Raw genomic sequence first — 27,409 nt, 5'->3', positions numbered from 1 at the left:
AGTTCCTTGCGGATGTTTACGTCAAACCTCCTGTGTAGACAGCCTTCCTCGGTTCCTGTTCGTTACACCTCGGCCCCTGCGAAATTATGTGTGGACGCATATTGTGGATTAGGCGTAACTCGCTTCCTTGTTCCGATGGAATATTGTGGTGCCTGTGAGAACCGCCATCGTCTTTTAAGGATTGGTTTGAACTTTGAGTAGCTTTCTGAGCACTTGGGTTCGCACCCTGACCGGTGATGCTTCTCTGCCCATTCGTGGACGTTTCGTGATGTGAATTTTTTATTAGCACCCACCTGGAAGCGCTTCCTGTTTGTGATCGCGGATCCCTCGCGTGCTCCAGTTATCTATCATCCCGGACATTAGTCAACTACTATTCTTTCTTCCGCAACCACGCATTGTGGAGTACCGTGCTTTCTACAGAAGCCTGTCGGTGTTACTCAAGGACTGCACGTAAGAACTTTTTTTTTTACGACAATGTGCAACACCAAGCGTACTTGGACTCCAGTGGATACGAGCCACAGCTGAAGATCCGATGGCAGCAGACCCACTGTTTCCAGAAGGTCTCCCAACCCTGGAGTTGCCTCTGCAGCGCCGAGACACGCTGTCGGACCTCCGGTCCAACGTGCGACGTCAAGGAATGCAGCTCGCCCTTGTACGTGGCGGCCGTCCTTACTTCGAGGACCTGGTGTCTAGGTCCCTGGACGACCAGGACTGGGAGGTGCGACTCGAAGCCGCTCTATTTATTCGGGAAGCGGTTCCTCTTCTCCCACCGGAAGATCTGGAGTCTTGTGTCGTGCCCGCCTTACCGGGACTGATACGTAATCTCGGACATGAAGTGATGACGTTACGGCGAGCATGTTTACACGCGTTGCAAGTCTACCTAAGCCTAACCAAGTCGTCGAGAACATTCCTAGAACTCTTCGTGAAAGAAGGACTTCGTAATGACCGTCATCTGGTGAGAAGAGGATGCGTCGTGAGTGTCAAGTCTTTGTTTGCAGGAAGTCGTGGAGGGATTTCAGCCGAGCATGACACGTTTCCTGTGTTTGAAGCACTCGTAGACCTCTTGTTGTCCGAGTTATATTCCTCATCGTACCCAGTTTTGGCTGCAATAGAAGCTATTCGACAGATATCGGGAGCTGTCACGTTCTCCGCTTACGTCGAGCGCCTCAACCCGGTGCTGCGTAAAGTGTACCACAATGTGCTCGAGAACTACAACGGTGGTGCCGCAGCAGCGACACCTGTCGCGAGAAGCGGTGCTTCGAACAGTTGGAACTCAGCGGCTGATTCTACGGAAGTTTCTAGAATGTCTTACGAGGTTCACAAGACGACAGGGAGGGAAGCTACACTGCCGACTGAAAGGCTACACTGTGGTATCATGGGTTTTCGAACTGCCAAAGGTTTGCGAAACGAAGACTGGCGTGTAAGAGCAGCTAGTGCTGAACACGTGAAGTGTCTTTTAAAAGACACCGAAAACGTGGCGTCCCTACTACCGCATATTGACACCTTTGTAGACTTGCTCATCAAGCTACTGGATGACTGCCACCCCAAAGTAGTTTCTTTAGCTCTCGATGTCCTGGGAACCCTCGCCGAACGTCTTGAGCCTCGCATTGTTCGTACTTGCTTAAGAATACTCGTGAATGCCGCCTGTAAACGGCTAGGGGACACTAAGATCGTCATACGGGAACAGTGCGCTACAGTCTTACACTGTCTTATGCGACGAGCAGGACCGTGCCCCGTACTTTCGCTTTTACTCGATCGCAGATACCAGGGAAGCAGAAATCCGAGACTTCGCGAAGAAATTGTCAACAGGGTAACAGCAGCTGTGCTGACTTTTCCAAGTTCCGAATTAGATTTAGGAACATTATGTAGGACATTGTCTCCGTGCCTTGTGGATCCCAAGCGGCGAGTACGTCTGGCGGCGATGGAGTGCTTCGCTGCCTTGTCGCAAACGCTCGGACCGAACAGACTTCACCTCGTGGTAGCGGCTGTCGATAACGCTGAATTGAACTACGACGGGGGCGAAGGGCTTTGGGCCGCCTTGCAAACCAGGTTGTCCCGTCGGACGTTGCCGAGCTGCTCGCCGAACGGGATGGTGACGTACGCTTTATCCCTGCCGCTGTCCGGGGCAGTGGCGAAGAGGTCCGGGTCACCGTCTGGACTGGACGTTGATTGGGTTGTGGCTGCATCGGGATCTACAAGTTCGGCGACTCCTCCTTCAAGGTAGCTATAAATTACAAATCTAATGTAAGGCATGTCTTCAAAGTGACATCGTGTGTACAGATTAAAATAGTGGCAGTTTGGGGTAGTTGTTACATTATCACAAGGAGTACGCAAGGGGTTTGAAAAGTTCTTGTTGTAAGTTCATCGGGTGTCCTGCATCTTTCTGTCCGTGTTGTTTATCGCTGTGTACTCCTTGCGATCAGATTAAGCCATAGTCTATGAAGTGGACCATTAATCAGTCTAGCTCAATAGAATAGCCTGCACTCAAGGCGTAGTCCTTGCTTGCCCTCCCGGAGTATATTCTCCAGTACCGGCCCAAGCCGCACAACGTATTGGCCCAACATTTGCAATACCTGCCCAACATGTTGTGCTGCTTGGGGTCGTATACTTTGCGCCTTCGGGGGGACAAGCAGGAAATTTATGCCTCCCCCGGTACTCTTGTTCCTCGAAAGGTGTCGTTTTTGCGGGTAGTCGGGGGGAGGTCCCCCCTCGTAGACGCCGGCTCTGTTCTTCTCATTCGCCTGACACGATTCACGGGGAAACTGTGTGCTCGAGAGATACGTGTACCGTCGTCCGATCTCGCAGCAGGAGATCCCGTCAAGAACAAACACCCGCAGAAGTCTTGTCTTCCAGAAGGGGAAGTCGTCCTCGCACAGGGTACTTGGTGTCTATGGCACGCCCCCGGACTCAACGTCAGGGCGCCGTACGACAGTGTTCCATTCGCAGCAGTCGAAGCAGGGATTCTCCGGTGCGTGCGGTCAGTGTGTCTTTGACGCTGTAGTGACCAGAAAGTTGACCATGGTACGTTTCTGTATTTTAGAGCCCAGAGGCCAACGGGTGGAATCATGGCGGCGGCTGCGGCGACTTCGTCAACGGCAAGAGTGGTTCTCCTGAGTCGTCTGAACTTGCGAGGGTTGATAGCGATTTCGCTGACGGTAAGTAAGATTGTGCTCTGCGAGGAGAAATTGCTCTTCAGCACTTGCATGCCGTCAGGTTCATCGACATAGTAACGAATGGGCGACAGAAGATAGTGGTATGAACTTCCGTTGCGCTCTGATAATTAGTAGATATGCAGTGTTCTAGATAGATGTAGTCAGCAAGCTAGATGCCAGTCAGCGTCGTCAGCATCATCCTCATCACCATCCCCTCATTTTTCCCCAATAGCAATGGGGTAGTATTCTGCTCAATGAGCGGTTCTGCTCAATCCCCATATCATCGTCATCATGTATTTCTCTCTCTCTCTCTCTCTAGATAGACGTAGCGCTATGATAGTAGAGAGAAAATATTTTTCTTCCTTCCTTTGTTTTCCAACATTTTGTTACTGTTCGGGCGAAAGTCAGGAAATAGACCTCTACTCGAGAAACGTCATCATGACGTTGGTAGACAGGCTGAAACCGAAACAAATCGGAAGGGGAGGGCTGGGTTCCACCGATGGGTACTTGTTCGCTGCCTCCTATCGAAGGACAAGGAAGGACCGAAGGTCGCGTCCCTTTCAGGGACCATCGTAATCTCTTCAAGACCGTGGCTTTCGGGCGCGACCTTGTTCGCCCCTAGCTTCGAGCGTAGTTCAACTCTACCAAATTGGTGGCGCTGTCGAACACTATGACGTCATTTGTTTACCAACAGGTAGAGGTCTATTGACGTATGCTGTAGAATATCTTCGCCTTTCCATAGCGCACACAGAAACCGTACTTAGCGAAGTGCAGCACTGGTTTCTTTTGAGACGCGTAGCGTGCGTGATGGGATTATTGATACGCTGTTATTGACATAGTTGTCGCCGACAATACGGTATTGCCGGACGTCTTAGTCGAGCAGTGATATGGAATCGTCGTACTGATTGGTGATTGTACCCGATCAACATAAATGAAAACGTCGGCTGTCTGCAAGAAGTATGTTACTGTAAGGCCGTAATCAGTTTCAATGTACGTTTTGTTTTGTTCCGTATGTGTCCTTAGGATACTGATCTCTATTGTCAAAATACACCGGTGAACGCAACATAAGAGCGAGGATTAAACACTGGGCGTTTCGATGCACGCATCGTCATCACACGAACAAACATGTAGTCCTCGGGAACTGTAAAACACACAAAAAAAAGATCCCTTTTACATCTTGATAATACGGTAGTGACATTCCGGCGTATGGCCCTCCTGAGCTGTTCCGATGATGTCAGGATAAACGGATCAGGATGTTGATCGAAGTAACGGCTGAAGTAGCTATACTGTAAAAAGTGGTTATTTCGCGGTTTTATCTGGTCTCGAGGTCTGCAGGACATTTAGGGAATATTTTGCGGAAATTTTTGTTTTCGTCATGCTTGTTCTATGCTGTTGCACCTGGTTCAGGGTAATGGGAGTCTGATGTTTCGCCCTGATGTCGGGAATAACCGGTATTTCTGTGACACCCACGTATAATCAAACACTTCCTTGGTGGACATGTTGGCGATTAAGGACACATGGTCCAGTTGATACCGATGGTGGAATGACGAAATTATATTCGAATGGATGCCGGTTCGCGGTGCCCAGTAGTGTAAACGTTGTCAGTGTATACTAAATGTGTTCTAAAATAGTGCTACAGTAAATTACGCCTCGGAAGCAGAAGCCTCTACGAATGGGCTGCTGATATTTCAAACTCTCGAGTTCGATAAAATGGCGTACATACACGCTAGCTGGTGGGTGAAATATATAATGAAGGTGCCTGAGCAATGGGCAGAAGACGAGTTCGAGTCTGTTCTTCTACTGAGGAAGGAGAAGATTACAAGGACAATCCCTGTTCGAAATAGCGCCGCTCTCACCGTCGATATTTCAAACAAATATTGTTTTTCTTCCCCAGCAGAAGAAGAGACTCGAACTCGAGAGTTCGAGGTGTCGGCAGCTCGTCAATACACGCTTTTACTCCAATCTGGCTAGGTGTAATTTGTTGTAGCACTATTTCGAACTCACGAGCTCGGATCTCTTCTTCCACTGGGAAAGAACAGTACAAGGACAATCTCTGTTCGAAATAGCGCGGGCTCCATGCGTGAGGCCTCTACTTCAGAATACTCTCATCGTCGATATTTTAAACAGATATTGTTTTTCTTCCCCAACAGAAGAAGAGACTCGAATTCGAGGGTTCGAGGTGTCGGCAGCTCATCAATACACGCTTGTGCACCAATCTGACTAGGGTGTAATTTGTCGTAGCACAATTTCGAATTCTCGAGTTCGAGTCTCTTCTACCACTGGGGAAGAAGAACAGTAAAAGAACAATCTCTGTTCGAAATATCGGCGGCTCCCGACCTGGTTTCAATATTCTTTCACCGAATCACTGGATTCCCCGTGTTTCGATTTAGTCGCTCTGTTCGACTTAATGAAACTCATTCATTGCAAATTGCAGTATTTCTATTGTTTCTCACCACTGTTAACGATATTTCTCAGAACTATAAATTAACGAGAAAATTTCTACTATTACGGTAAGTGTTGTACTATGCACAGGCCTCGTCATTTAGTCACTGCCGTCTTGCTCACTCTTCGCTTCATTGTGAGTAAATAAATAAATTCCCGAGGTTATCAGCAAACCCGACGTGCCACTATCATCGCTCTCCATTAAAGCCACACACGCCTGCTCGCTTACACACAGCAGGGGAGCAACATATTGCTCGGTTGCTTCTCCTGCATGCTTCAGAACAGTGCAGTGAAAGCACGCTTTACAGGAGAGGCCACTCCCGCCGGCCGGACACGCGCTTTGTCTGACTTCATTCCCTATTTATGGAATATTTTACGAAAAAAAAAAAAAAAGAACACATGACGTAGCTAAATGGGTTATGCCGTCTTTTTTGTATTGAGACCCCGAGTGACGACATCGGTGGCGCACCGTGCTCAATTATTGGTTCTCCGAAGCACGTGACCTTTCCTGTGACCGCTCAGACTAGCTCAGTTGCTGGAACCGTACACTCCTCCCGTTACAATTTTCATCAGGCCTATCCTACACTAGACCTATTCTTATCCTCTTTTACCTGTAGTCCAAGGCCGTCGAACCGTGTCAAGCATCGACCTTTGCGTCCGTTTCCATAGATTCGACACATAGCGTGCACTGCTCCGACTGGACCAATGTACGCGTAGCATCACGCGTGTTCCGCAACGGAAGTTAAAATAAGAATGTGCCATCGCACTCGAGCTGTACACGCGCCTGTGACTTCTTCGGGGCGGTACTTTTGCTAGCGTCGACGACAGTGATTGAGGACAGATTGCTTTTGGTCTTCGTACTTGGGGTCATTCATCGGGGCATTAGAGGGCGAACTAAAAGCGAGCGAGAAAGTTCCAGGTTGTTGTTGAATTAAGTGTGAACCTGTGTGTGGTTGCTGCGGCAAATTAATTTTCACGTGCTGTAATAATTTTGGCGAGGACCGACTTTTCGCGACCGTCATTTTTTTTTTCGCGAATTTAAAGTCCCGCGAGATATTGTTAACGATAAAGAGAAAGTACAGAAAAAAAATTACATCTTGCCCCTTTCTCTCCTTTTCAAGAAGCGCGACACAGCATTCCAAATCCAAGGTATCGAGAGGCGACTTGAGGTTCGTGGGGCGAAGCTGTAACGGAGGACCATGGGGCACACAGAGGGATGCGAGTGGGTTAGGGATTGAAGGACCCCGTCAGGTTCATAAAAATTAGTAAGAGAAGATTGCACGAAGAAGCGTACTTCTGCACCTCACTCCCTTTGTGTGCTTGTGTTTGCTGCAAAAGATTACTCCGCCGGCTTCCTAGGGTACGCAGTTCTCATATTGACTGCACAACTTATCGACATTGACTTCATACCAGTTTGTAAATTTTCAGATGAGATTCAATGAACCTACTTGTCGCCCGAAGTCACCACTTTTTTACGACTTTATCATTGCACCAGGATTGGAGAAACATTGTTATCGTTATACAGGGTACTGGGCGTGTCCTTACAATACAATACAATGTAATGTTTATTGCTAAAACAAAAGCTTTACAAACAACGTCATGTGCAGTTCGCCTCGTAGGCGGGTCGTAGCAGCCGTCGTTCACGGCCGTCGTTCACGGCCGTCGTTCACGGCCGTGGTTAAATAACATGGAATACTTTCGCTATTTGAATTATAATGAACTTCATGTTTCGCAGGATGAACTTTAGTACAGAGGAACAAATTGAAAACGATCGTGGGCTTGCCAAAAATCCATTCACGGTCCCTTTAAACGCCTTGCTTCAATCCTGTTATCTCACATTTCCCCCAAAACAGCTCACTAAAAAATAATTGATGAATTTTAGGTAATTAATCGTCAAGTAATTACACCTAATAGTAAACCCACCTGCTAAAAGGGCCGGCATCTATGCTATTCTCATAACTTTTTATAGAAAAATTCTGTAAATCTGTAAAGGATAAAAATAAACACCTGCGTAATGATACAGGTACAAATACATTCAGAGGATGAGTATTACAATACAGAATCTCAATATTTATTGTATTAACGCATTACTATTCTAAGTAACGTATTAGTATAAATGCCCAACCTTGATTGGCTTGTATTTTGTCTGGTTCATTTCGTACTGTCCTTGCCATAGCTATCTAAACGATCCATTCATATTTGTCTCGGTCTGAACACTATGCAGTCTCTTATCTACCCGAGTTTGAGACCTGCTATTGGCTGACCCAGCTTCTATTGGCCAGTCGCTTATCGGAAGCCTTCCCCATTCGATGAGGCACGAATATAGGGAGCATCGATCTCATATCCGGGGCCCTGCGTCGTTGTACCTCTCCGTCGTCAACTGAATTCATGTTTACGTCTCAAGGAAGCGGCGAGGAGGTTGGACCTGTTGTGACTGTAGTCATGGAGACGCCGCTTTTCAGTATATGTCGTCCATTATAGACGGACGTGCTCTTTTCATTCGAACCGTCGTGTAGTTAAGAACGTCACCGGCACGGGAACAGAAATGGGGATCCCCTTCCATTGTTACCAGACCCCGGATGGTCACGTGGAACCCTTCTACATTGGTGGGTGCATGTTTCTCGTGTGACTCTTATTGTTCTCTCGTTTCATGGCCAGCTTTGTCGCGCAGTCGTGTAGCACAAAGCGGAAGGTGCTGCAGGTAATGTGTTGCCCAGCCATTGAAGTGCTACTTTGCTTTTGCTACCGCTTTATTCATAACCCCTGTTCCTTTTCAAATCCCCAACAACACCGAATATCCTGTGGATGTACAAATAACGTCCAAAGGAATACGTACGTCCCAAGGATATCCTCGGAATATCCGTGGGACGTACGAATCCGTTAGGATATTTTATTATTCGTATTCGGTGTTCTTCGGGATGTGGTGCGCTTAACGACTTGCTTCGCCCAGATTCGAAGTAATAAACAGTGAAGTTGCTGAAATGTCCATTTTTTTCTTATTTTCTTCTGGTGACCAGTGTGTCCTTTTTAGATACCAAGAAAATGCATGTATGTAGTATCCCGAGGCGTTACGAACAGTAGAAAAATGGTCGACCTTACTCACTTAAAAAATGTACGCTTTTAATTTTTTTAGTTTTTCATTTATTTATTAACAATAGCCAACTGCATGCTCGACGTAAGTGTAATTACGTAGAGAAAGAGGGAAACTATGTGGTCGTCGACGCTCATGAAAAGATAAGAAGACATTAGTAACAGAGCGGGCGTTCAGAAGGAAGTGTACATGACTTGTTTGTAACTGAAACATCGCTACAGCGGCACAGGGCAGCTGTTTCGGCAGAGACAGTTATTCAACGGTGGTGTCGCAGCCATAGAGCTTCGGCTTCTTTTTTCCTTATAAGTAACTTGCTTGGAAACGTATCACTGGAGCAAGAAAGACACAATGTCACGTGGAAGGTTGTTCCATTCTGCCATTGTTCTGACACAAAAGAAAAAATAATTATTAAATATAATTGTTCTAAAACGGCAAGATTTTACGCGTGGCCTAGGAGATCAGAAATAAAATTAGATGATAGCAGATATTTGCTCAGGTGAATACCCGTAGTAAATGTCACAAATTTCTCAACGAGGTTCCGTTGTGCTGCTTTGTGGTGGGCCCCCCTTGTCAACGTGGATTTCAAATAAACGTCGTAAGGTGAATAATTGTTTGTAAGGAATCCAGCAGCTTGGTATTGTATTTTTTATGGTTTCTGCGTGAGATCAATCTCAAAATCTGAGAAGGGTCTCTAACTGCAGTGGAACATTCCTAAACTGGGCGGAGATACGACTGATAAACAATTAATCTTATATCTGTGGGGGGAACATTTAAAAAATTTCCCCTGGATTTCCGGAAAAAGTTATCAATTAAGTTTATCCCGTTCCAGAGCTTGATACTAATTGTGATGCCTAAGTATTTGTAATCATCCATACTTTGAAGAACACTACGTTGTTTAATTTGTAACTTAAAAAAAAGTACCTATCTAACGAGAAAGGAACACAATGACATTTGCGAGTCTTTGAAGTTACGTCGTACCCCAGCTTCTGCACAATATTTGACACCATGATGACAACACCTTCTGTTTCAATAGACCCTTTAAATCACACATCCAACCGTGAGTGGTTTAATACGTGAATTAACAACGTTAGCGAGATCATTTACATGGAATAAATACACTCTCACCAAAAAGTTTCGGCAGATATCGTCGCAGTCGTGCAAGAGCTTGATGCACGACTGAAGCACTGCTGCTATGCAACAATACTCTCTCCTTGAAATCTGCTAGCATTACGTGCTCTGTCCTTTGCTTCAAGTACGGCTCGTAGAAAACGTTGTCCGAATGCTCAGGCCTACGCATGGTCGGTTTCGAATGTGTCTATAGTTTTTTACTCCTTATTGGACTTTTCTTCGGTCAAACTGAACCGGGCGTAAAGGAGTATGCGGGAGTAAAAGAGTAAAGGAGCATGCATGAAGCGTTGCAACTTGCAACGAGAGGACCAGATTTACCAGTAGTCGTCGCCTTAGGCGGTAAAATATTTCCTAAGTCCCAACCGCTCTGACGCAAAAACTGCTTGCATTTTCAGTGTTTCCGGATTCTATTACAGTACAGCGAGTATGATAGTTAGAGCCCGTCCGTTGTTGTCCGCGTGTTTACGCTCTTCAGTTTTGCGGTGTATTCCAACAAACTGGCGGTAAATTGTATAGCCGTTTACGAACAACATATTTTTGAGGTCACAGTGATAATGTAGATCTGGCTTTCGTGTCCTGATCTATCTAATCTATCGGTTACCGTGGTACAAGGCTATTGAAAGATAATCGCACGCTTTCTTGTCGTATATGGGTAGTTTCGCGGTATACTATACCCAGATCTGAGAGAAGCGGGGGATTGTGCATCCCTCCCTCTCCTGCACTTCCACCATCTCCCCCTCCCTCTCTCAGCCCCATCCCACCCGTAACATTTTCCCATCCCCAGGCAATAAAGCAGTGTGCGTATTTCTACTGAAGACAATGCCGCTTTGCATCTCGCTATTCTGGGTGGCTGCTTTCCCGTATTCCGCCATAAGCCATAATCCTGCCCTGCTAGCCGAGGAAATAAACCCTCTATAATTAAAATAAAATTACTTGCACTACAGTCAAACTCCTTTACAACGAAACTCAGGGGACAGCAAAAAAAAATCGCAGTAAAGGTATTTCAGTTAAAAAGGATGTCCATTATTGGACCTATAGGGCTCCAGCGGGACCGCAAAAAAATTTGCTGTAGTGGTAGTTTCGTTAAAAACGTGTTCGCTATAAAGGAGTTTGACTGTATAACGAGCGTTTTCGAAGGCGCAGACGCTTCACTAACAAAGACATTCCAATTTCGCAGTTGAACACAACTACGCTAACGGCAAGGATCCAGTTGTCATCCGTCGCAGCGCACGACTTCCAAATGGGACCCGTACGAGTACGACATCCACAGAAACTACCGTGCTTACCGACCATTCGGACCCGCCACCAGAAAGCATACCGAGCACGAAGTCTTCAAGCGGTACGGACTGTCATCCTTTACGCGTTTAAAGGCGTCGCTGAGGACTGAATCTCATGTCTTCAGCACCCTACCAAACATATGTCATTACCATCTAAGTGTCTCACAGTGTATTCTGCAAAAATGTTGCTTCTCTGTCCGACGCGGAAGTATCATAAATTAATTTCTTGTTTAGAGAAGTATGACGTCACAGGGCGCTCAATCTACCCACGCGTCTGGCAACATTGCTACTCCAAGGCCGATTTCAGCGTCTCCTAGTCACAGCTGCTGGCAGACTTCCAACGTTTGCGGCGAGCAGAGACACGCGCGGTTGCTAGGAGACGGAAGTCGGAACTCCCGTTGACGTCACCTACTACTACTACTCTTGGAGAATCCGAAACTAATTGAAGCTTTACGGGTTCTCCCGAAAATATATGGAAGCGCATGAAGTTCACTGACGTCATTTATTGATTGGTTATATGAAATAAATTAATATCATTTTTTTAGCCCGTAGTCGCACTTTTTAAGTACTTAAGTGCTCACGGTGTGTTGTTCCTGAAGGTCGTGAAGAAGACACTCCTACACCGACGAAGTCCCTACGGCGACGGACCTCGCTGAAGTCCATCAGACGTGCTTCTAAGGAACTGCCATGGGCCACTTCTTCAACCGAAGACGACGCTTTGGTATGACTTCTATATTGCAACACGTTGTGCTGCTGCTGCATCCTGACTTGTGATGCTGGGTCATGATTTTTTCCGTTTAGGCGAGTGAAGAGGCCGGAGGAGATCCAGATAACGACGACGTCGAACTGGACATAACGGAAGGACTTGCGAAAGAGCCGATACATACCAGCCGCAGTGGGTGAGTGTTGACCGATCCCTGTTTTCAGCAATGTTGCTCAACCAGCAATGAAGTGACATGCCGCAATGCTGGAAACCCTGGGCACGTTCGAATAGTGTGAGGTGCGCCTTCGCATACATCATTATGTATGTCGTTACGCACTTGGTGGCGTGTCTAGCAGCGTAGCGAGAAAAATATTTCGGGAGTGGTTCTATGGGGCCTTTACATGGGGGAGGAGGATTTCATTTTCGTTTTCCTTTCCCAAAAGCACTACGAAAGGTACGGTTTCGGTACGACTGTGCTCACCCTGGTGTCACAGACGAGAAAAAAATATTGCTAAGAAAATGCCACGCGAAAAACCCGAACTGTCCTCAACTTGCCCCCTCTTCATGTAGCCCCACTTTACCCTATACTTGTTACATAATACGCCGCAGCCTAAAATAGACAAAAAAAAAAAAACAGAATATGCAGGCGGCTTTCACTGCTCCTTTAACTTCCTTACAGTTTGTAGTAATCCACATTGTGTTTCTCACAATCTATCTGCGTCGTCCTTCACACCATATATGGTATGTGAGGTGTGGGCAGGTGTCATTAACAGCTAAGGTAAGGCAATAAAAGGCAAACGAAACCGTGACACATAATTACAGCCCCGGTCCGTAGTGCTGCGCTATCGGTGCATAATAATCGGTTGTGACCCCAACTGACCAGCGCCATACCTGTCAATGGCCTAGATAGAGCAGATTTCGGCGGCCACGGTGCAGACACCATGTTTTATGCATCGCGTGCCAGTTATTCGGCAGTTGAACGCGTCATCCAGCGAGACCAGTTGCACCTCCAGCGTCATAATGCTATTGTCGAGAGCGTCATTGGATCTGAGACACCTGCTTAACGCCACTAAATAAATCATGGAGGCTTTCAACAAGGCGCCCATGTCCATGTCCAACCATGTCCATCTTTAGCTTTCATACAGGGGCACTATTTCTTCAAGAATTTTACTGCGAAGCCCTAGAAACATCTAGAAGGTACATTAAACCTTGTATGCGCGCGAGCAACGCCCCCACGGAATATTCTAGTGGAAGAAAGAGCAAAAAACTGCTCACGCGGCAGAAGGTGGTGGTGGTGCTAATGCTAATGAAAGAGCTCACCGTTGTCGGCCTCACAGAGGTAGGCAACGTCACGACAAAACGCTCTGGGGGAATGTGCGTCCTGGGCCGACTTCTAAAGGAACTGCCGACATGTGTCTGACAGCGTCTGAGGGAAACCCAGGAAAACCGCAAGACAGCACAGCCGGCACAGGGATTTGAACCCGGGTACCTCCCTCGCGGCAGAAGGTCAACTGCCAACAACTAACGGTCCGCCAACCAGGAACGTGCTTCGGCGGCTGTAGCCATGGAGACGAGCCTCCATAAGCCGCATGCGCAGCCGCTCGTAGCTACAGAAAGCCTGTGTTTGAAATCGTCTGCTGCGATTGGTGGAGGCACCCGCTTTCTCTTGGTGCGTTTTCTTATTCAACTCTGGCAACTCCGAGTTACTCTCAGCCGGCGAAAAATAGCCAGATTAGCGGAAATGACGTCATAACTCTGCGTCGAAAATTAGCTAGAGTAACCAGGGAGTGACAACTCTACTCTTGTATCGCCAACTGTACGATGGGACAAGCGTTAACTCTACTCTACTCTGCCCTGTGTGTATTGGCATCGAGAAGGGTAGCCGTCGTTCTGACGTCACACACAAGCTAGCAGACGACGATGCGTCGTCTGCTACCAACAGTCCTGTTGACAGACGATATGGGTGGTGTTCAATTTCGAAATGTAGGACTGGTTAAAAACTGTCGACCATTTTCAAAATCTGCTGCAGTGTACGCATCTGCGTTAAGTTGTTAAACAGACTGTCTGCCAGCACTTCCACATCGTCTCGCCCGTCAGGCCAGTCCGCTATTTTGAGCGCAGAGTAACTCTAGCCGTTCGAAAATTACGGTCAAAGGTGGCTACTCTGGAGTCACGTGATGATAAAGGCTCTGACGTCGTTACCCAACTCCTGGCTACTCGGGTTGAATAAGAAAACGCACCCTCTATCTAGGTGGCGTTGGTGCAGCGAACTTAGCGGGCGACATCTGCATCTGCGTCTTTTCCTGTCGTCTGATATACGGAATACCTTGTGGCTGCGACGAAAAGGCATGACGTTGAGCGCTCGTGCTCACGTGACAGCAGAAAGCTATGACGTTTTCCGCATCTTCCACCGGGACATTCTTGGGGACGTCGCCGGAAAATGTACACTGGACAACTAATAACTCTTAGTTGCCAGACAATGACCGTTTTCCACGCCAAGAGTGGGAGGTGAGGCGGGTTCGAATCCCCGCACAAGCTGTGCTGTCTGGGGTTTTCCCTGGGTTTTCCGGCATACTTTTAAGACGAATGTCGGCAGAGTTCACATTGAAGTCGGCCCAGGACGCATACTAACCACCCTTTCTCCCCCTCCTTCCTGTTGTCCTCTCTTCGTCTGTGCGCGTCTGTACGCCTCTCATGGCCACACTTGCTTTGCGGCGCTCACACGCAATTTTAATAAAAATTAACTGACACCTCGCCGCTTACACTATCAGGAAAAAGGAAAAAAAAGAAGCCTTTGGGGACGAAATGCATGTAAGTTTACGCGATGTTTAGGGACTATTTGCTGTCTTTGACCTGTGATCCACAGATACTCATACTTACTTTGATGTCCATCAATTATTTCGAGTCTATCTTCGATGCGTTGGAAGGGCGTCGGAGGTTCATGCTAGCAATGACACCCATAACATATTACAATGTGCAGGGATATGGGTTGCCAGATTAGTGGGGCAGAAACGCGCCAGAAGCCGCCACTTTATGCTGCACGCCTCGCTGTCCCAGTTACTGCCGAGGTCTTCCTTTACTTATTCATATTAATCGCCGCGGCACTTTCGCGTTACGGGCCTTTCATACATGCTGCCCTATTCTAATAGGTCTGCATATTTAATAGCGACCAGAACCTGTGACGTACACGTTTAGGATTGGGAGTGTAATTAACATGCCCGATTTGAGTCAGCTCTCAACTTGATTGGTTTTCTTTCTTTCTTTTTTTTTCACTGCAGAGTATTTAAAGACCTTGGCTGATATTGTGAAGTTAGGAGTTCGCGCGCAGCTTTCGGTTGCGTTTGTGTGCTATAAAATGCAACACAGTCAGCAGTAGCTATCGTCTATTTGTTCTGATAGGTTCATTCGGGACTTTACATTGTGACGCAATCGTGCCACGTAGTACTGGCTGACGCAGTGAAGCACAGAACGACGAACCACAACACTTAGAGGCACTGAAACCAAAGAAGAGTATCTTCTGGCACAATGCAATATACCGTTACCTTGATACATCAATACAGAAGGAACGGCATTCACCGGTTGCGTCATTCGTCATTTATGATCGATAGAAAGAACGTAATTTGCGCTATCACTCCCTCTCCCCTTCTCAAGAAGGCCGCCAATGCATAGCGCGATCTCATTGGTCTCCTCAAACGATTCGTCCAATCATCGTGGGAGATCGTTTGAGGACACCAATCCGAGGCCTCTCCGCATAGTCGGCCATCTTGAGAAGGCGAGGGAAAGCGTTTTTTTTTTTCGCTCATAAGTCACGAACAGCAAAACGGACGACCCCCGTTACTTTTATGTTGGCGTCAAGGTAACGACATCTTTCATTCAGCGATGAGAAAGTTTCGCATTTTAGCGCCCCTTTAAGCATCGCAACGTCGACGAATCTGCCACTACGGACTAAAAAGTATATTATATTAAAATGATTACATTATATTATTATAAAAATTATATTATGTTAAAAATTATATGTATTGTATTCCGTTAAAACCAACCTGGCTGAAAGACTCGGTACGCCAAATATACATGTCATCAGTGAACGTTATGCGCTTGCACGAATAAACCTCTACCCGAGGAACGTCATCATGACGTTGGTAGACAGACTAAAACCGAAACAGACCGAAGGTCGCGTCCCTTTCAGGGACCATCGTAATCCCCTCAAGACCGGGGTTTTCGGGCGCGACCTTGTTCGCCCCATAGCTTCGAGCACAGTTCAACTCTACCAAACTGGTGGCGCTGTCGAACACTATGACGTCATTTATTTACAAACAGGGAGAGGTCTATTACCGAAATAACCCGCAATACTCCATAGTTTCGGATTCTCCAAAAGTAGGTGACATCATCGTTTCTCTACTAGCAACAGCGCGAGCTTCTCCGCTCTTCGTCCAATGTTTAATGTGCCATCAGCTGTGGTGTGAAGGCGGGAACGGACCTTCGGGGAGCAATGTTGCCAGGACGCATCGCAGATCGCTCACCTTATGACGTCATACTTCTCAAAAGTAGAAAGTAATTATATGATACCTCCCCTTTGCATAGAGAAATAATATTTTGGGAGGATACAGTGTGAGACACATTGATCGCGATGGCATACATTAGATAGGATGTTGAAGAGACGAGATTTAGTCCGTAGTGGCACTTTAAAGGAGTATACAGTGAACCCTCGTTAATATGACCCCCGATAATCTGACATACGCGCTTTACGACCATACTCCTGGGGAACAATGCAGTGAAACCTCTGCAAATCTCCCCCTTTAATGTGACAATTCCGCATTATGACAAAAATTTTCGGGAACGACCATGGTCATAATAACGAGTGTTCACTGTAGAAGGATCCGAAAAAAAAAATTATGTTAGGAGGAGTAGAAATTAGGATTGCAAGCCCTGGGATATAAATATACGCATAAAAAGTACGAGTGCAGCGTGCAATCCTGGTGCGCGAGTGAGTCTTCAATCTCGCACGTCAGAAAAGCTGCTTCCCTGGGCTGGCAGTCTGTGACGCCATCTCATTCACCCAATAGTGAGGCGCGTGCCCTCTTCTTTTCTTTTTGCGATTGTATTTTGCGCCGCCCGTCACGCATCTCGACCGGTCGCTCACGCTAGCAGACGATTCTCTGCGGCCAATAAGAAGTGCTTCGCTTACTTGACGTCACGAACGCCAGGAGCAGCTGGGCGAGACCGCGCAGCTGCGCACATTGTTGTAAACTAATTTTCTCGGGAAATTCGCACTTCCCAAAGGAAATATTTTGCCTGACAGTTCCTGAAGGTAGTACGATCATATCATGCGGTAAAAAAATATATGTTCCATGCTCATTTAACTATTAAAAGATGGTTATTATGAGCCGTTCCGAGAAGGGGGCGACAGGGGCGGCCGCCCCGGTAGCCTTCCCCAGATGTGGCGCAAGACGACGGGTCTAGGGGGTTCTCGACAGCCCACATGTTTGGGCGATAAGGCGAGAGCCACAATAATTTTAACTGTGCAATTTGGAATTTAGAAATTTTCCTGTTTCGCCTTTACACTGCTTTACTTGACTTCAAGTTCACTTCAGTTGAAATTTACTTTCACTTTACTTCGAATTTTCTTTCACTTCACTTTTTGTTCACTTCAGTACCTTTTTTTTTTTTTTTGTTGGGCTTTGAAGTGCAGATCGCTTATGCGAGAAATAGACGCGTTGGTATAGAAAGCACGTGAGTAAATCTACGCCTAATTTTTTTATCTTGGCATTTTTTTGCATTTTTTAGAAAGTGCTTTTGGGAAGGGAAAGCGCGCACGTCATGCGCACGTCATGTTTATCATGTCACAGGCGGATGTTGGTCTCGCAACGGCTCTCATGGTTATTTTTTTTTACCTTGGCTGTCTCGTTTCATCACAGCAGTTACCACCCAACTATCAATTCCTTCACTCTCGTCAACAACCCCCCCTCCGATTATGAACTGTCCCAACCCGTGCGCGCGGCGGATCAGTACTATCGGGAAAGTGGGTCTGTGCCTCATGCAAACCTCCCCCATTGAATTGGGGCTACTGGAACGACTCAGGTTTGTTTAAACAGCGGTCTCCCGGGCAACCGGGCGAGGAGGCACAAATGGGTACTTTGCGGCGGTTGTAGTTCTTGGCACACCGTGATTTGGTTGGAAGGCTTTTCAGCGCACTAGGCCCGGATGGCTCTGACCGTAGCCGATGGCGTCGCCGTTCCCACGGGTCAGTGTCACTTACAGGGTTCGACACTTCCTTTGGATCTATTTTCTCGATTCAATTTTCGTTGTTTGCGAAGCGAACTTGTAGAGCTTGCATTTAGATTATAACCTTCTTCAGTCCTTTATTGCGGTAGTGTGTTTTCTCATGTGCGGATGTCGATTGTGATGCATGTGCAACATGGTGGAAAGTTTCTGTTCTGAGGCTGGAACACGCAAGCAGTTCAACAGATCGGTTCATGTTCACCAGATGCTGCTGGCTCGTCCTATGTAGTGCGTGCGTGTGTGTGAGACAGAGGAAAAGGTGTATGAGAGTATGAGAGAGAGAGAGAATGAGTGCGTAACCTGTTTGTTGAAGGAGGCCCCCTGGCAAGTCGCTTGTAAGCTGTGGCAGCGTAGCGAAATGGTCAGCGCACTTGACCGGCATTCAAGAGGCGCAGATGGTTCGATTCCTACGGCTGTCTCGCTTTTTCGACGATTGCCATATTTCAGTGCACGTGCCACTTGTGCTATCATATTTTGTGACGTAGAAACATTACTCCGTCGCATCTGTGTATAGTACACTGGGTAATTTCTAGGCGCTTTGTACGAGAACGGTGTTTGCTCTTTACTTTTAGGAATAGCGCTTTTTGGTATGCGTATGGGCCGTTGTCGTTGTTGGTCATAAAGTGTCGTAGTGATTCTTATATATTTCTAGCCGGAACGAGGTTTGCTTAGTTGTATTCGGATAGCACTGCGGTTCGCGTTATGGTTATCAGCCCTGATGATGATAATAATAATAATTGGGAGTAGGTGAGTAAGGTGAGTCAACCTACATTTGTGTGGCGGATTTCAACCACCTGGGGTTCCTTAACATCCTCGACTGGGATCGAACCCGTGATCTTGATTTCAGTGAATGCCAACACTGACATCTTATTTCGTTGCTACCAGCGCTATGCTTTATGTTGCTTACGGCTGTTTCAGGGGCGTATGTTTACTTGCAGTAAAATACCGCCAGGGTTACTTGCATACACGAACGTTTTCCTTCTTTTTTTGTATGTTCAGGTCCCGGCCACCCTTCTTGAGCCCCGAGGCCCTATTCGGGGGCAAGCCTGTGCTTGCGCGAACCCCACTCGGGCCACAAGCTTGGAGCCCCTCATCGGATCCAACAAGTCCGACAACCATGGGCAATGGCAGCGTCATGCGCCGCTCGGCGGATTCCAATTCTGTCATGGTGTCGCCTCGTACGGCAGCGGAAACATCACCGCGATTGGTCGGCGTCAGCGATAATGTCTGGAATCATTCAGGTATGTTTTACTGCCAAAGTGATCTCGAGTATTTCTTACTTTTTCTCCCGATAAATTTCTTAGTTATTTGCACCAGATTTAACTGTACTAGTTCCTTCAAAAAATGCAAAGTGCTAAAGTGCAAAAAAAAAAAAAGTTTCACTACAGGAGGAGAAATTTTTGACACTAGAATTTACGTCTTTCGGATCATTTATCTGGGTGACACTTCAGGAATTTCACGTAGCGTTTTGGCGTTGACACTTTGTTGTACAGTTTTATTAATTACTTATCATCTCAATGAAATAAAATCAATTAGATTAAATTTAAAGTTTCCAAAGTATATCCTACGCCCAAGATCTCGCGATCCTGTTTAAGGGTAGAGAATCCCCCAAAATTTTCACTTTACTGCCCCTTCAATTGTATTGAAAGCACAGGAACAACAAAATCATAAGTGACATTCTGGTAAAGTTCTGTCTCGGTTTCGCAGTGCTGGCCAATCTGGAAAACGTGAGTAACTGGAAGAACTCCCAAGTGAGCCCTTCTAGTGGAGGATGGAGCAAAGGCACTTCGGCACCTCCGGAAGAGAGTCTGGACAGCACTCCGCAGGTGGGTGGCGCATTCTCCCGAACGTAAAGTGTTACTATACCAGGCTGTCAGAACGTTGTAGAAATAGCGTTTTTTTTTTTTTTTTTTTTCACTTACAATAAATGGCAATATATTCTAAATCAAGCGGATCACTTTATGAACGTACTAGCAACCTTCACGGACGTTGTCCTAATTAATTTTGACTAACGAACTTTTCAATTATGACATAGAGAAGTTTGGCGCAATGACAACACCTGCTGCTTTTGCGTGCGCTGATGCCGTTGTCGTTTTTCAGAACCAATGTAGAGAGAGGATATATGGCTCTTGAAAACAGGGCATATCTGGAGACGGCCATTTTTAGTCGCTCCTCCTGAAACGCGCTTTCTCCCTTGCCCTTAAGTGCAAGGTAGAAAAGGTAGCAGTTCTTGTTCTCTCTCGCATTTAAGGGCAAGGGAGAAAGCGCGTTTCAGGCAGAGCGACAAAAAATGACCGCAAGGTCTGCCTTTATTTCTGGGGCCGTTTTCACGCGTTGCATTGGTTCCATACGTTGTCTGAAAACGGCAACTGCGTCAGCACACCAAAACAAACAGATGATGTCATTGCACCAAATTTCTCTCTGTCGCAATTAAAAATACAATTAGTCAAAATTAATTAGGACAACACCCCAGGAAGTTGCTAATGCGACCACCAGGTGACCCGCTCGACCTGAAATATGTTGACATTTATTGTAGCTGAAATTTTTTAAGAAAGAGTAGAGCATTTCCTTACTTTATAAAATTTTCTGCATAGTTCGCGTGGACACACTTCACTTTGTCTCCTTCACTTTCTAGGAGCCTGTCAATTTTTCAATCTCGAAAATAACGATGGACAAATTACTGCAACGAAAACAAGAGGTCCTCAGAGAAGTCGAGCAGAAGAGACTGGAAGAACTTGCACAAAAGCAACAACAACAACAACAACTAGATGAGCACCAAAGCGCGGAGAAGCCAAACACACCAGCGGGAAACTCAAACGACTCTGTTGATGTTGAAACTACTTTGCCCGCTCAACACGATGGAGAGGAGGACGTCACAGTCGAGGAGAGCAGCCAAAGTAGAGCCGGAGCTGAAAGTAAGAAAAAAAAGTTTCAATCGCAATTTGATGGGACAGACTGGAGTTCGGTAAATTGATTTTGGTTGCTAGAATTATATTCGACTGTAAGTTACGCTTGTATGCCAAACTCAAAATTTCATTCATCAGGATGCCGTGCTTTCTGACGTAAGCACGAAAAACGAACGACACGTTCACGTCTGGTTTCGGTTTCGGTTTCACTATGACGTGAGCACGAGCTACTGCACTTTGGCGAACGTCAGGAGGATGCGCAACCGAAATAAGGGTTCTTGAGGACTGTTTTGAGCCATGGTAAAACGTAATCAGCAAGTTTTGTCCGGATTCAGTTGGCTTGATTGCTTAGCAGAAGCGAAACAGAAAGCGCGAAAATTCGGTTATAAATAATTGGCAATCAATTTAGCTGAAATATTTTGCAACAACCGAGGGCGCATGGCTCCTCTACTGACCCCCAGGCTTACTTACTGCGTTCAACCTAAGAACGGCACGAAATGAAGTCGTCGGCGCACTCCTTGTATAGAGTACGCAGAGTGGTGTGCCTAGCCATTGCAGCCAATGGGAACAAGCGTAGGGCGGGGCTCAAAAGTGCCTTTCTTATATTAAACACGTGTATAGGCCATCCATGTATTCACACGAGTGGCGTTCCCACGGAACATTCTAGCGGAAGAAAAAGCAAAGAGAGACTGCTCAAGGGACGGAAGTTATGTTGAGCATTCTCACGGTGTGGAAATATTGTGAGTGCTGCAGAGCGCACATATAGCAGACGACATCATCGTCTGCTACCTGTCGTCCGCTCGTGACCTGTCGTCTGAGGGAAGATCTTTTGGCAAAGAGCAAAGAGCTCGCGCTCGCGTAGCGGCAGAAAGCTATGAAGGCAACATCCGCTCGCAAGGCCCCCATATACGCAGCGCAGGAAGGCCGTTCAGTCATAGTGGTACATCTCCACATATTTGAAAACTTTCAAATTGGTTGTTTTCGTGGCGCTAAATAACTCGAGAATTTGCATATAGAGGCGCGGTCGGAGGTTACTTCGCGGTACGTGTTCATTGCTATTACACCACGTAGCGCTTCTGAAAGCTGGCCTCCGCTTCAATGTTGAAGTCCACACATTGCGGCTAGTTTAATACAGGCCTATACCCGGAACTCTAAGCCCGAGATAGTAACACACGTGCTGGGTTCGCAATAATGCAGGCGTCTCCGCTGTCTGGTGCCAATGTGCAGAACGGGCGACTGAAGTGATCGGTGAACGTGGAACAGATGTTTTAAAAATCTTGTCAGCTAGGTGTGTTAAGTTAGAGTGTTGCAATAAATTGCGTGCATTGGGACACTTCAAATTCGTGAATGTTATTTGCTGCAAATGCTGCGAGTACTGTTCTATCATCCGCGGTATCAATAATTCGCAAAAAAAAAAAAAAAAAGGAAAGAAAGAAAGAAAGAGTGAAATTCGCAAGTTCCTCCTTTTATGCTACCGATATATTGGCATACAAGTTCAGGGTGTCCAATCGGCAGACACGCTATATATACTTCATCACAACGCCTTTTGCATTTAACCTGCATAACATGGCGCCTTCATCCCTCCCTACGTGGACATGTACCGTGTATTCACATGGGCAGATCTCCACGGAATATTCCAGTAGAAGAAAACTGCTCATTAGGCAGAAGTTCCGCCGCGTCTTGTGTTGGGCACTCGCGCGGCGCCGGAATATCTGAATAGCTTACTGCGCACGTAGCAGACGGCAACACCGGCCCTGTCGTCTGCTACGGAATATCTTGTGAATGAGCTGTAGAATATTCCCCATGAATAGAGGAGCTCGAGAAGCCATGACGTCGAGTGTTCGCACGCACGCGGCTGCAGAAAGCTATGACGTTTTACGCATCTTCCGCTGGAGTATTCTGCGGAATTTCGCTATAGCATCATGTGCATGCACGGATAGAGTCAGGGTGTCGTCTGCATGAGCCAGTTCAGCCGCAGACGATTTCGAACACAGGCTTTCTGTGGCTACAAGTGGCCGCAGAAGCGATCGTCTCCATAGCAACGGCCGCCGAAGCAAGGTCGTGATTGGCGGACTCTTAATGACTACGTCACACACAAAGTTTGTGGACAAAGCAGACAAAGTTTGTTTCTAGGAGGTGTCGTGTATACGGTGCGTTAGTACTTAGTACGTATCTGCTACCACAAGGGTAAGAAGAAAATTAGCGGGTAACATTCAGAATGATGAGGGGGGTTGCAGTGCATGAGTTTAATCTGCAATGATCAATGTTAGAAGCATGCATTGGAGAATTAACTGATTCAAAGCTACCTGCGTTTACCATGGGAGCTGAAATGTTTTCTTGTTTTTTTTTTTCTCGGGTATTACAAGCAGCATAACATCACACATCAACATGAAATGTCGTCCACTGCCAGCTAACAGGCATCAATGGCTTTGTACTGTGAGAGGGAAATCACGCAACTGCCTTCACAGCAGACAGCAAATTTATAGGAATAAAAAAAAATCCAAGAAATTGAAGTCTCATCAAATTAAAAACAGCATACTGAACGTTATACAGTGCAATACTCACTGAGAACTGACGATAACTAAAGAAATGTTGGATTACAAGTGATTTGGAGCGAACAAGACAGAGACGACACGACACAGGCCCCACCAGCAACTCGTTTAATGTGACAAAATGTTCCCAGGGGGGAAGGTCACTGACAGAAGAGGAGGGTAAAAAAAACCACAAGATGATGACGTAAAAACAGGAAGGGTGATGACACTCACATTGATAAACACACGTTTTCTTCAGGTTTTAAAAAAGTCAATCATCTTGATAATTTATTTCTTCATTAGTCAGAGCCAAATCACTTGTAGTGATGTACCAACTGGCCCATTCAGCAATTTTAAGGAAGGTTGGATATTGTTCATTACTTTTCAGGTTCAGGTGTTCTGCTGTCTAGGATTAGACCCAGGTCACGTTCCACTTCCTTGAAGGCTAGAAGATCCAGGCGGAAAACTGGGTGAGCCGTCGACTTCCTTCCCGATTGCCAGAGCAATCTAACAAACTTATTTCTTGCACATTTCGTAGGACGTTACAAATAAAACCTGCTACGAGTCAACCCAACCTACAAAACCCAACTCTCAGAACAGCAGATGTGATTCGGCAAGCACTGCGAAGTTTTTCCAGCGATTCCTGGTACACTGCTGTATTCAAAATACTCGAACGACAATTTTGAAGTTAACTTACAAATTGGTTTCTGTATGTCCTGCAGGAAAACGAAAGTGGAAGCTATGCAGACGTTGCAGCAGAAAGCAGCCCAAGACCCTGATGCGTTTACGCCTCCCTTGCTCAAAGCAACGTTGCGTACGCTGACAGAAGAGGTGCGCAACTTGCGCTCCTCGGTTGCTCGGGCAGCCATTGGAGTTTTGGGAGACTTCTTTCAACATTTGCGCAAAAATATGGAACCGGTGAGCGTGCTTACACAAACAATGTTGTTGCTTCTCTCTTGAGAAAATTAGTTGACGAGCGGCGGCAGTCTCTCCCAGCTCCTGCTGGCGCGTTGTGACGTCAGATCATCCGAGCACTCTTATTGGCTGTCGCGAATCGTCTGCTACGACGCGGGAGCAAGGCGGCCAGTCGACTGCAATTTCTTTTCTTCCTGACGTATTTATTTTTCGAGCCCTTCCATGTTTCTTTAAATGTTGCCTTATTTTGCTATGTTTAAGTTAGTTTGTGCTACCGTGCAAGGGTACTTAACTATACGTGGGACATTTTCCATAGGACATGATCCAGCCTCTGAAAAAGGGATAGCAGCTAGGTACCACTCTGAAACTGAGGATGGCCACTGAAGAACCATGTCCCCGAGTTTAGGGACATGGTTCTTCAGATGCCATATCACACCGCTTGCTTGCCTGATCTTCTATTCTAATGAGGGTGTATTGAATAATACACCACTCCGCAGTATACGGTGGCTATTACTATTGTGCATAGAAAAATACCAGTTCACATTATGAAGTTTCATTTGCGTTGGACCCAGCTTCGAAGAGCGCCATGTCATCGAGGTGGCCGCCTCTCTCCTCTTGTACGATGCAGCTGAACCACCTTGCTTTTTCATTTCTGTATCTGCTTATCGGAACTGCCCTTTACTCACAGTAGTACATTTCCAGGAACTAGAAGGTGTCACACAAGCATTGCTACACAAATCGGGGGAGAATGCTGGGTTCATCAGAGACGACATTGACCATGCTCTACGGATGATGATTGAGCATATCACACCTGCCAAAGCATTACTTGCTCTAATAGAGGGAGGAGCCAGGTGAAACTATCCTTTCGTTTGATATCACTGATCATTTTATACTTTCATTTTATTTTTATACTTTATTGCACTTGAAAGTGTCCATTTAAAGTACCCTTGAATGCCTAACATCATTGTAGCCATCGCAATGGGGCCGTCCGGAGGACCACTGCTCAGTGTGTCCTGGCATGTGTTGAAAAGCTCGGACCGTCCCGCTGCCTCCAGGGCAACAGGGAGCTGACGGAGAAACTGCTTCCAGCTGCGGCCCTCTTTGTCATGGATGCCACGCCTCTTACCAGGTCAGCTAGTCGAAAAAAGGCAGCAGAGCTCAGTTCGAGAACCAATAATTTCTGTGTCGTGCCGCACAGGTATTACGGACGCAAGATATTCCACCCCCTGCTGGGCCATTCGGACTTCACACGTCAGTTCGAAAGATGCGTAGCACTGACAACACGTCGAAATGTTGCTACAATATTGGAAGGGATACTACGAAAGGTGAGGTGAAGCTAACAGAGGGCTTTAGTGGATTGTACGTCATTGCTTTGCGTAGGCTACGATAAGGTGTTCCACCTGGCTGCCGATCTTGACGCGAAAGTCACCAAGCAGTCGTCTGTGACTGAGTTGCACGACTTAAGACGACCGAAATGTGATGACAACTGACACGATCCTAATTAAATGAGATGCATGAATTTATTTTTTATATATCTGGTGTTACTTCGAACTTTCAGTATATTTGCTCTTTGATCTTAAAGAATGAAATGCCGAATTCCGGGGAATAGCAGATATTAGCCGGAATCCTGCGAGACGATCCCCGCTAAAGTTCCGCTGCACACGCACAATGGCGGCAACACTGTCTTAGTATATCGTATGCAAAGCGATAGCGTATGATTCACTAAAACTCTCTAATATCTTTAAAAGTGAATGCATGCCATGTCCATCTTTATTTTCTCTTTACAGGGTGTAGGAGAAATGCCAAAAGAAAGCCTGACTGCTTCGAGAAGAGGTCATGCTTCCAAAGCGACAGTCTTTCCATAGGCTGCCTTGTGGCTGCGTGTTTGTATTCATGAGGAAGAAATTGCAGGTATCGCGCATCGACCACACGCAGGTGTTGGAAGCATCAACACGGTTATGTTACGGGAACAACATTTGTGGGCTGGGTGCGTCAAGTGGGACACATCTGCTCAGGAAGGTTTTATACGGAGCCGCGTTATGTTTATGTAAGTTAGCAGTGCTGTTACCCAAGGGCATAGGTTACTAATAAAAATGATAAACAATAAACACTTTGTGTATTTTGTTCGGAGAACCCAAAGTAGACGAGTGGAAATCCAGCAAACCGATAGGGAAGTATGAAGTGAAGTGCCTCAGGACGAGAGCCGCCGATATTTTGAACAGAGACTGTTCTTCTGGGCACCGTCCTCATCATTGGCATGGTATTTAAAGGGTTAGGTATGACGTGTTAAAGTAGCACAGAAGTCATTTTTAACACCCAGTTTTCTTCCTATAAAACTGTTAAGTAGGCCAGTTAAATGCACCATGCGAAGTAATTTACACCACAGAGTCATAATTATCGCAGAAATTGAATTTAAAATGCGCCGCAAAAAGCGAACGTGCGCAATGGTGGTGAAGAGCAGTACCAGCCTGTGATCTGCCTGGAACCTAGCGCTGACGCTATAAGGAGAACGCTCGCTGATTGGCCTAGAGAAATGTTGTCTGCTACTCGGCTGTTCGGGGTTCTGATAAAGCTTTTCTCCTTGCTCGGTAATGCTTCGGCCGCTCCTTCTATCCCCAATTCTCCGGGAAAACTGGCAAAACAGGTTTACGGCGGCAAAGAGACAAGGTGCTGACCCAATCTGACCGGCAAACCAGAACAAGTCTCCTTATGCCGTCATCGGTGACGTGCCATCATACCTCCTCATCTTCGTTATAGCTGGAGTGGCGAGTTAAGGGTGAAGGCGCGGAGCTATGTTTATGTGAGTTTTTTTCTGGGAAACAAATTGCACACATCAAAACCTTTCGCGCTACTTGGTAAAATGACACACACGCTTTCATCAGATGTCTTAATCTGAAATTTTTTTGGATGGCCCTCTGTACTCCTTTAAAGGTTAATGCAAATTGTGGGTCAACAGCCCAATGGGAGGAAAGGGTTCGTTCATTC

General features: G+C 46.5%; 1 protein-coding gene across 1 annotated transcript; it reads left to right on the top strand.

Moving 5' to 3' along the window:
* The first annotated feature begins 378 nt into the window (after window positions 1-378).
* On the top strand, window positions 379-26,526 carry LOC135396883 (TOG array regulator of axonemal microtubules protein 1-like). Its single transcript, XM_064628104.1, has 16 exons — window positions 379-2,220; window positions 2,806-2,977; window positions 3,041-3,155; window positions 10,991-11,152; window positions 11,690-11,811; window positions 11,892-11,989; window positions 19,072-19,313; window positions 19,780-19,898; window positions 20,708-20,987; window positions 23,898-23,979; window positions 24,048-24,155; window positions 24,232-24,427; window positions 25,127-25,275; window positions 25,395-25,553; window positions 25,623-25,749; window positions 26,212-26,526. The coding sequence occupies exons 1-16, from the start codon at window positions 533-535 to the stop codon at window positions 26,287-26,289; spliced, it is 3,897 nt and encodes a 1,298-aa protein (XP_064484174.1). The 5' UTR covers window positions 379-532; the 3' UTR covers window positions 26,290-26,526.
* The last annotated feature ends 883 nt before the right edge of the window (window positions 26,527-27,409 follow it).

This window comes from Ornithodoros turicata, chromosome 6 (genome assembly GCF_037126465.1).
Source record: "Ornithodoros turicata isolate Travis chromosome 6, ASM3712646v1, whole genome shotgun sequence".
NCBI lineage: Eukaryota > Metazoa > Arthropoda > Arachnida > Ixodida > Argasidae > Ornithodoros > Ornithodoros turicata.
The sequence above is the reverse complement of the archived record's forward strand: the minus strand, read 5'-3'. Positions and strand labels throughout refer to the sequence as shown.

Bases quoted from the DNA above. Each gene is read 5' to 3' on its own strand.
- LOC135396883 (XM_064628104.1), top strand. From the start codon at position 533: ATGGCAGCAGACCCACTGTTTCCAGAAGGTCTCCCAACCCTGGAGTTG. The intron at 19,899-20,707 runs GTGGGTGGCGCA...TTCACTTTCTAG, and splicing joins GTCTGGACAGCACTCCGCAG to GAGCCTGTCAATTTTTCAAT. The intron at 23,980-24,047 runs GTGAGCCGTCGA...CACATTTCGTAG, and splicing joins AGATCCAGGCGGAAAACTGG to GACGTTACAAATAAAACCTG.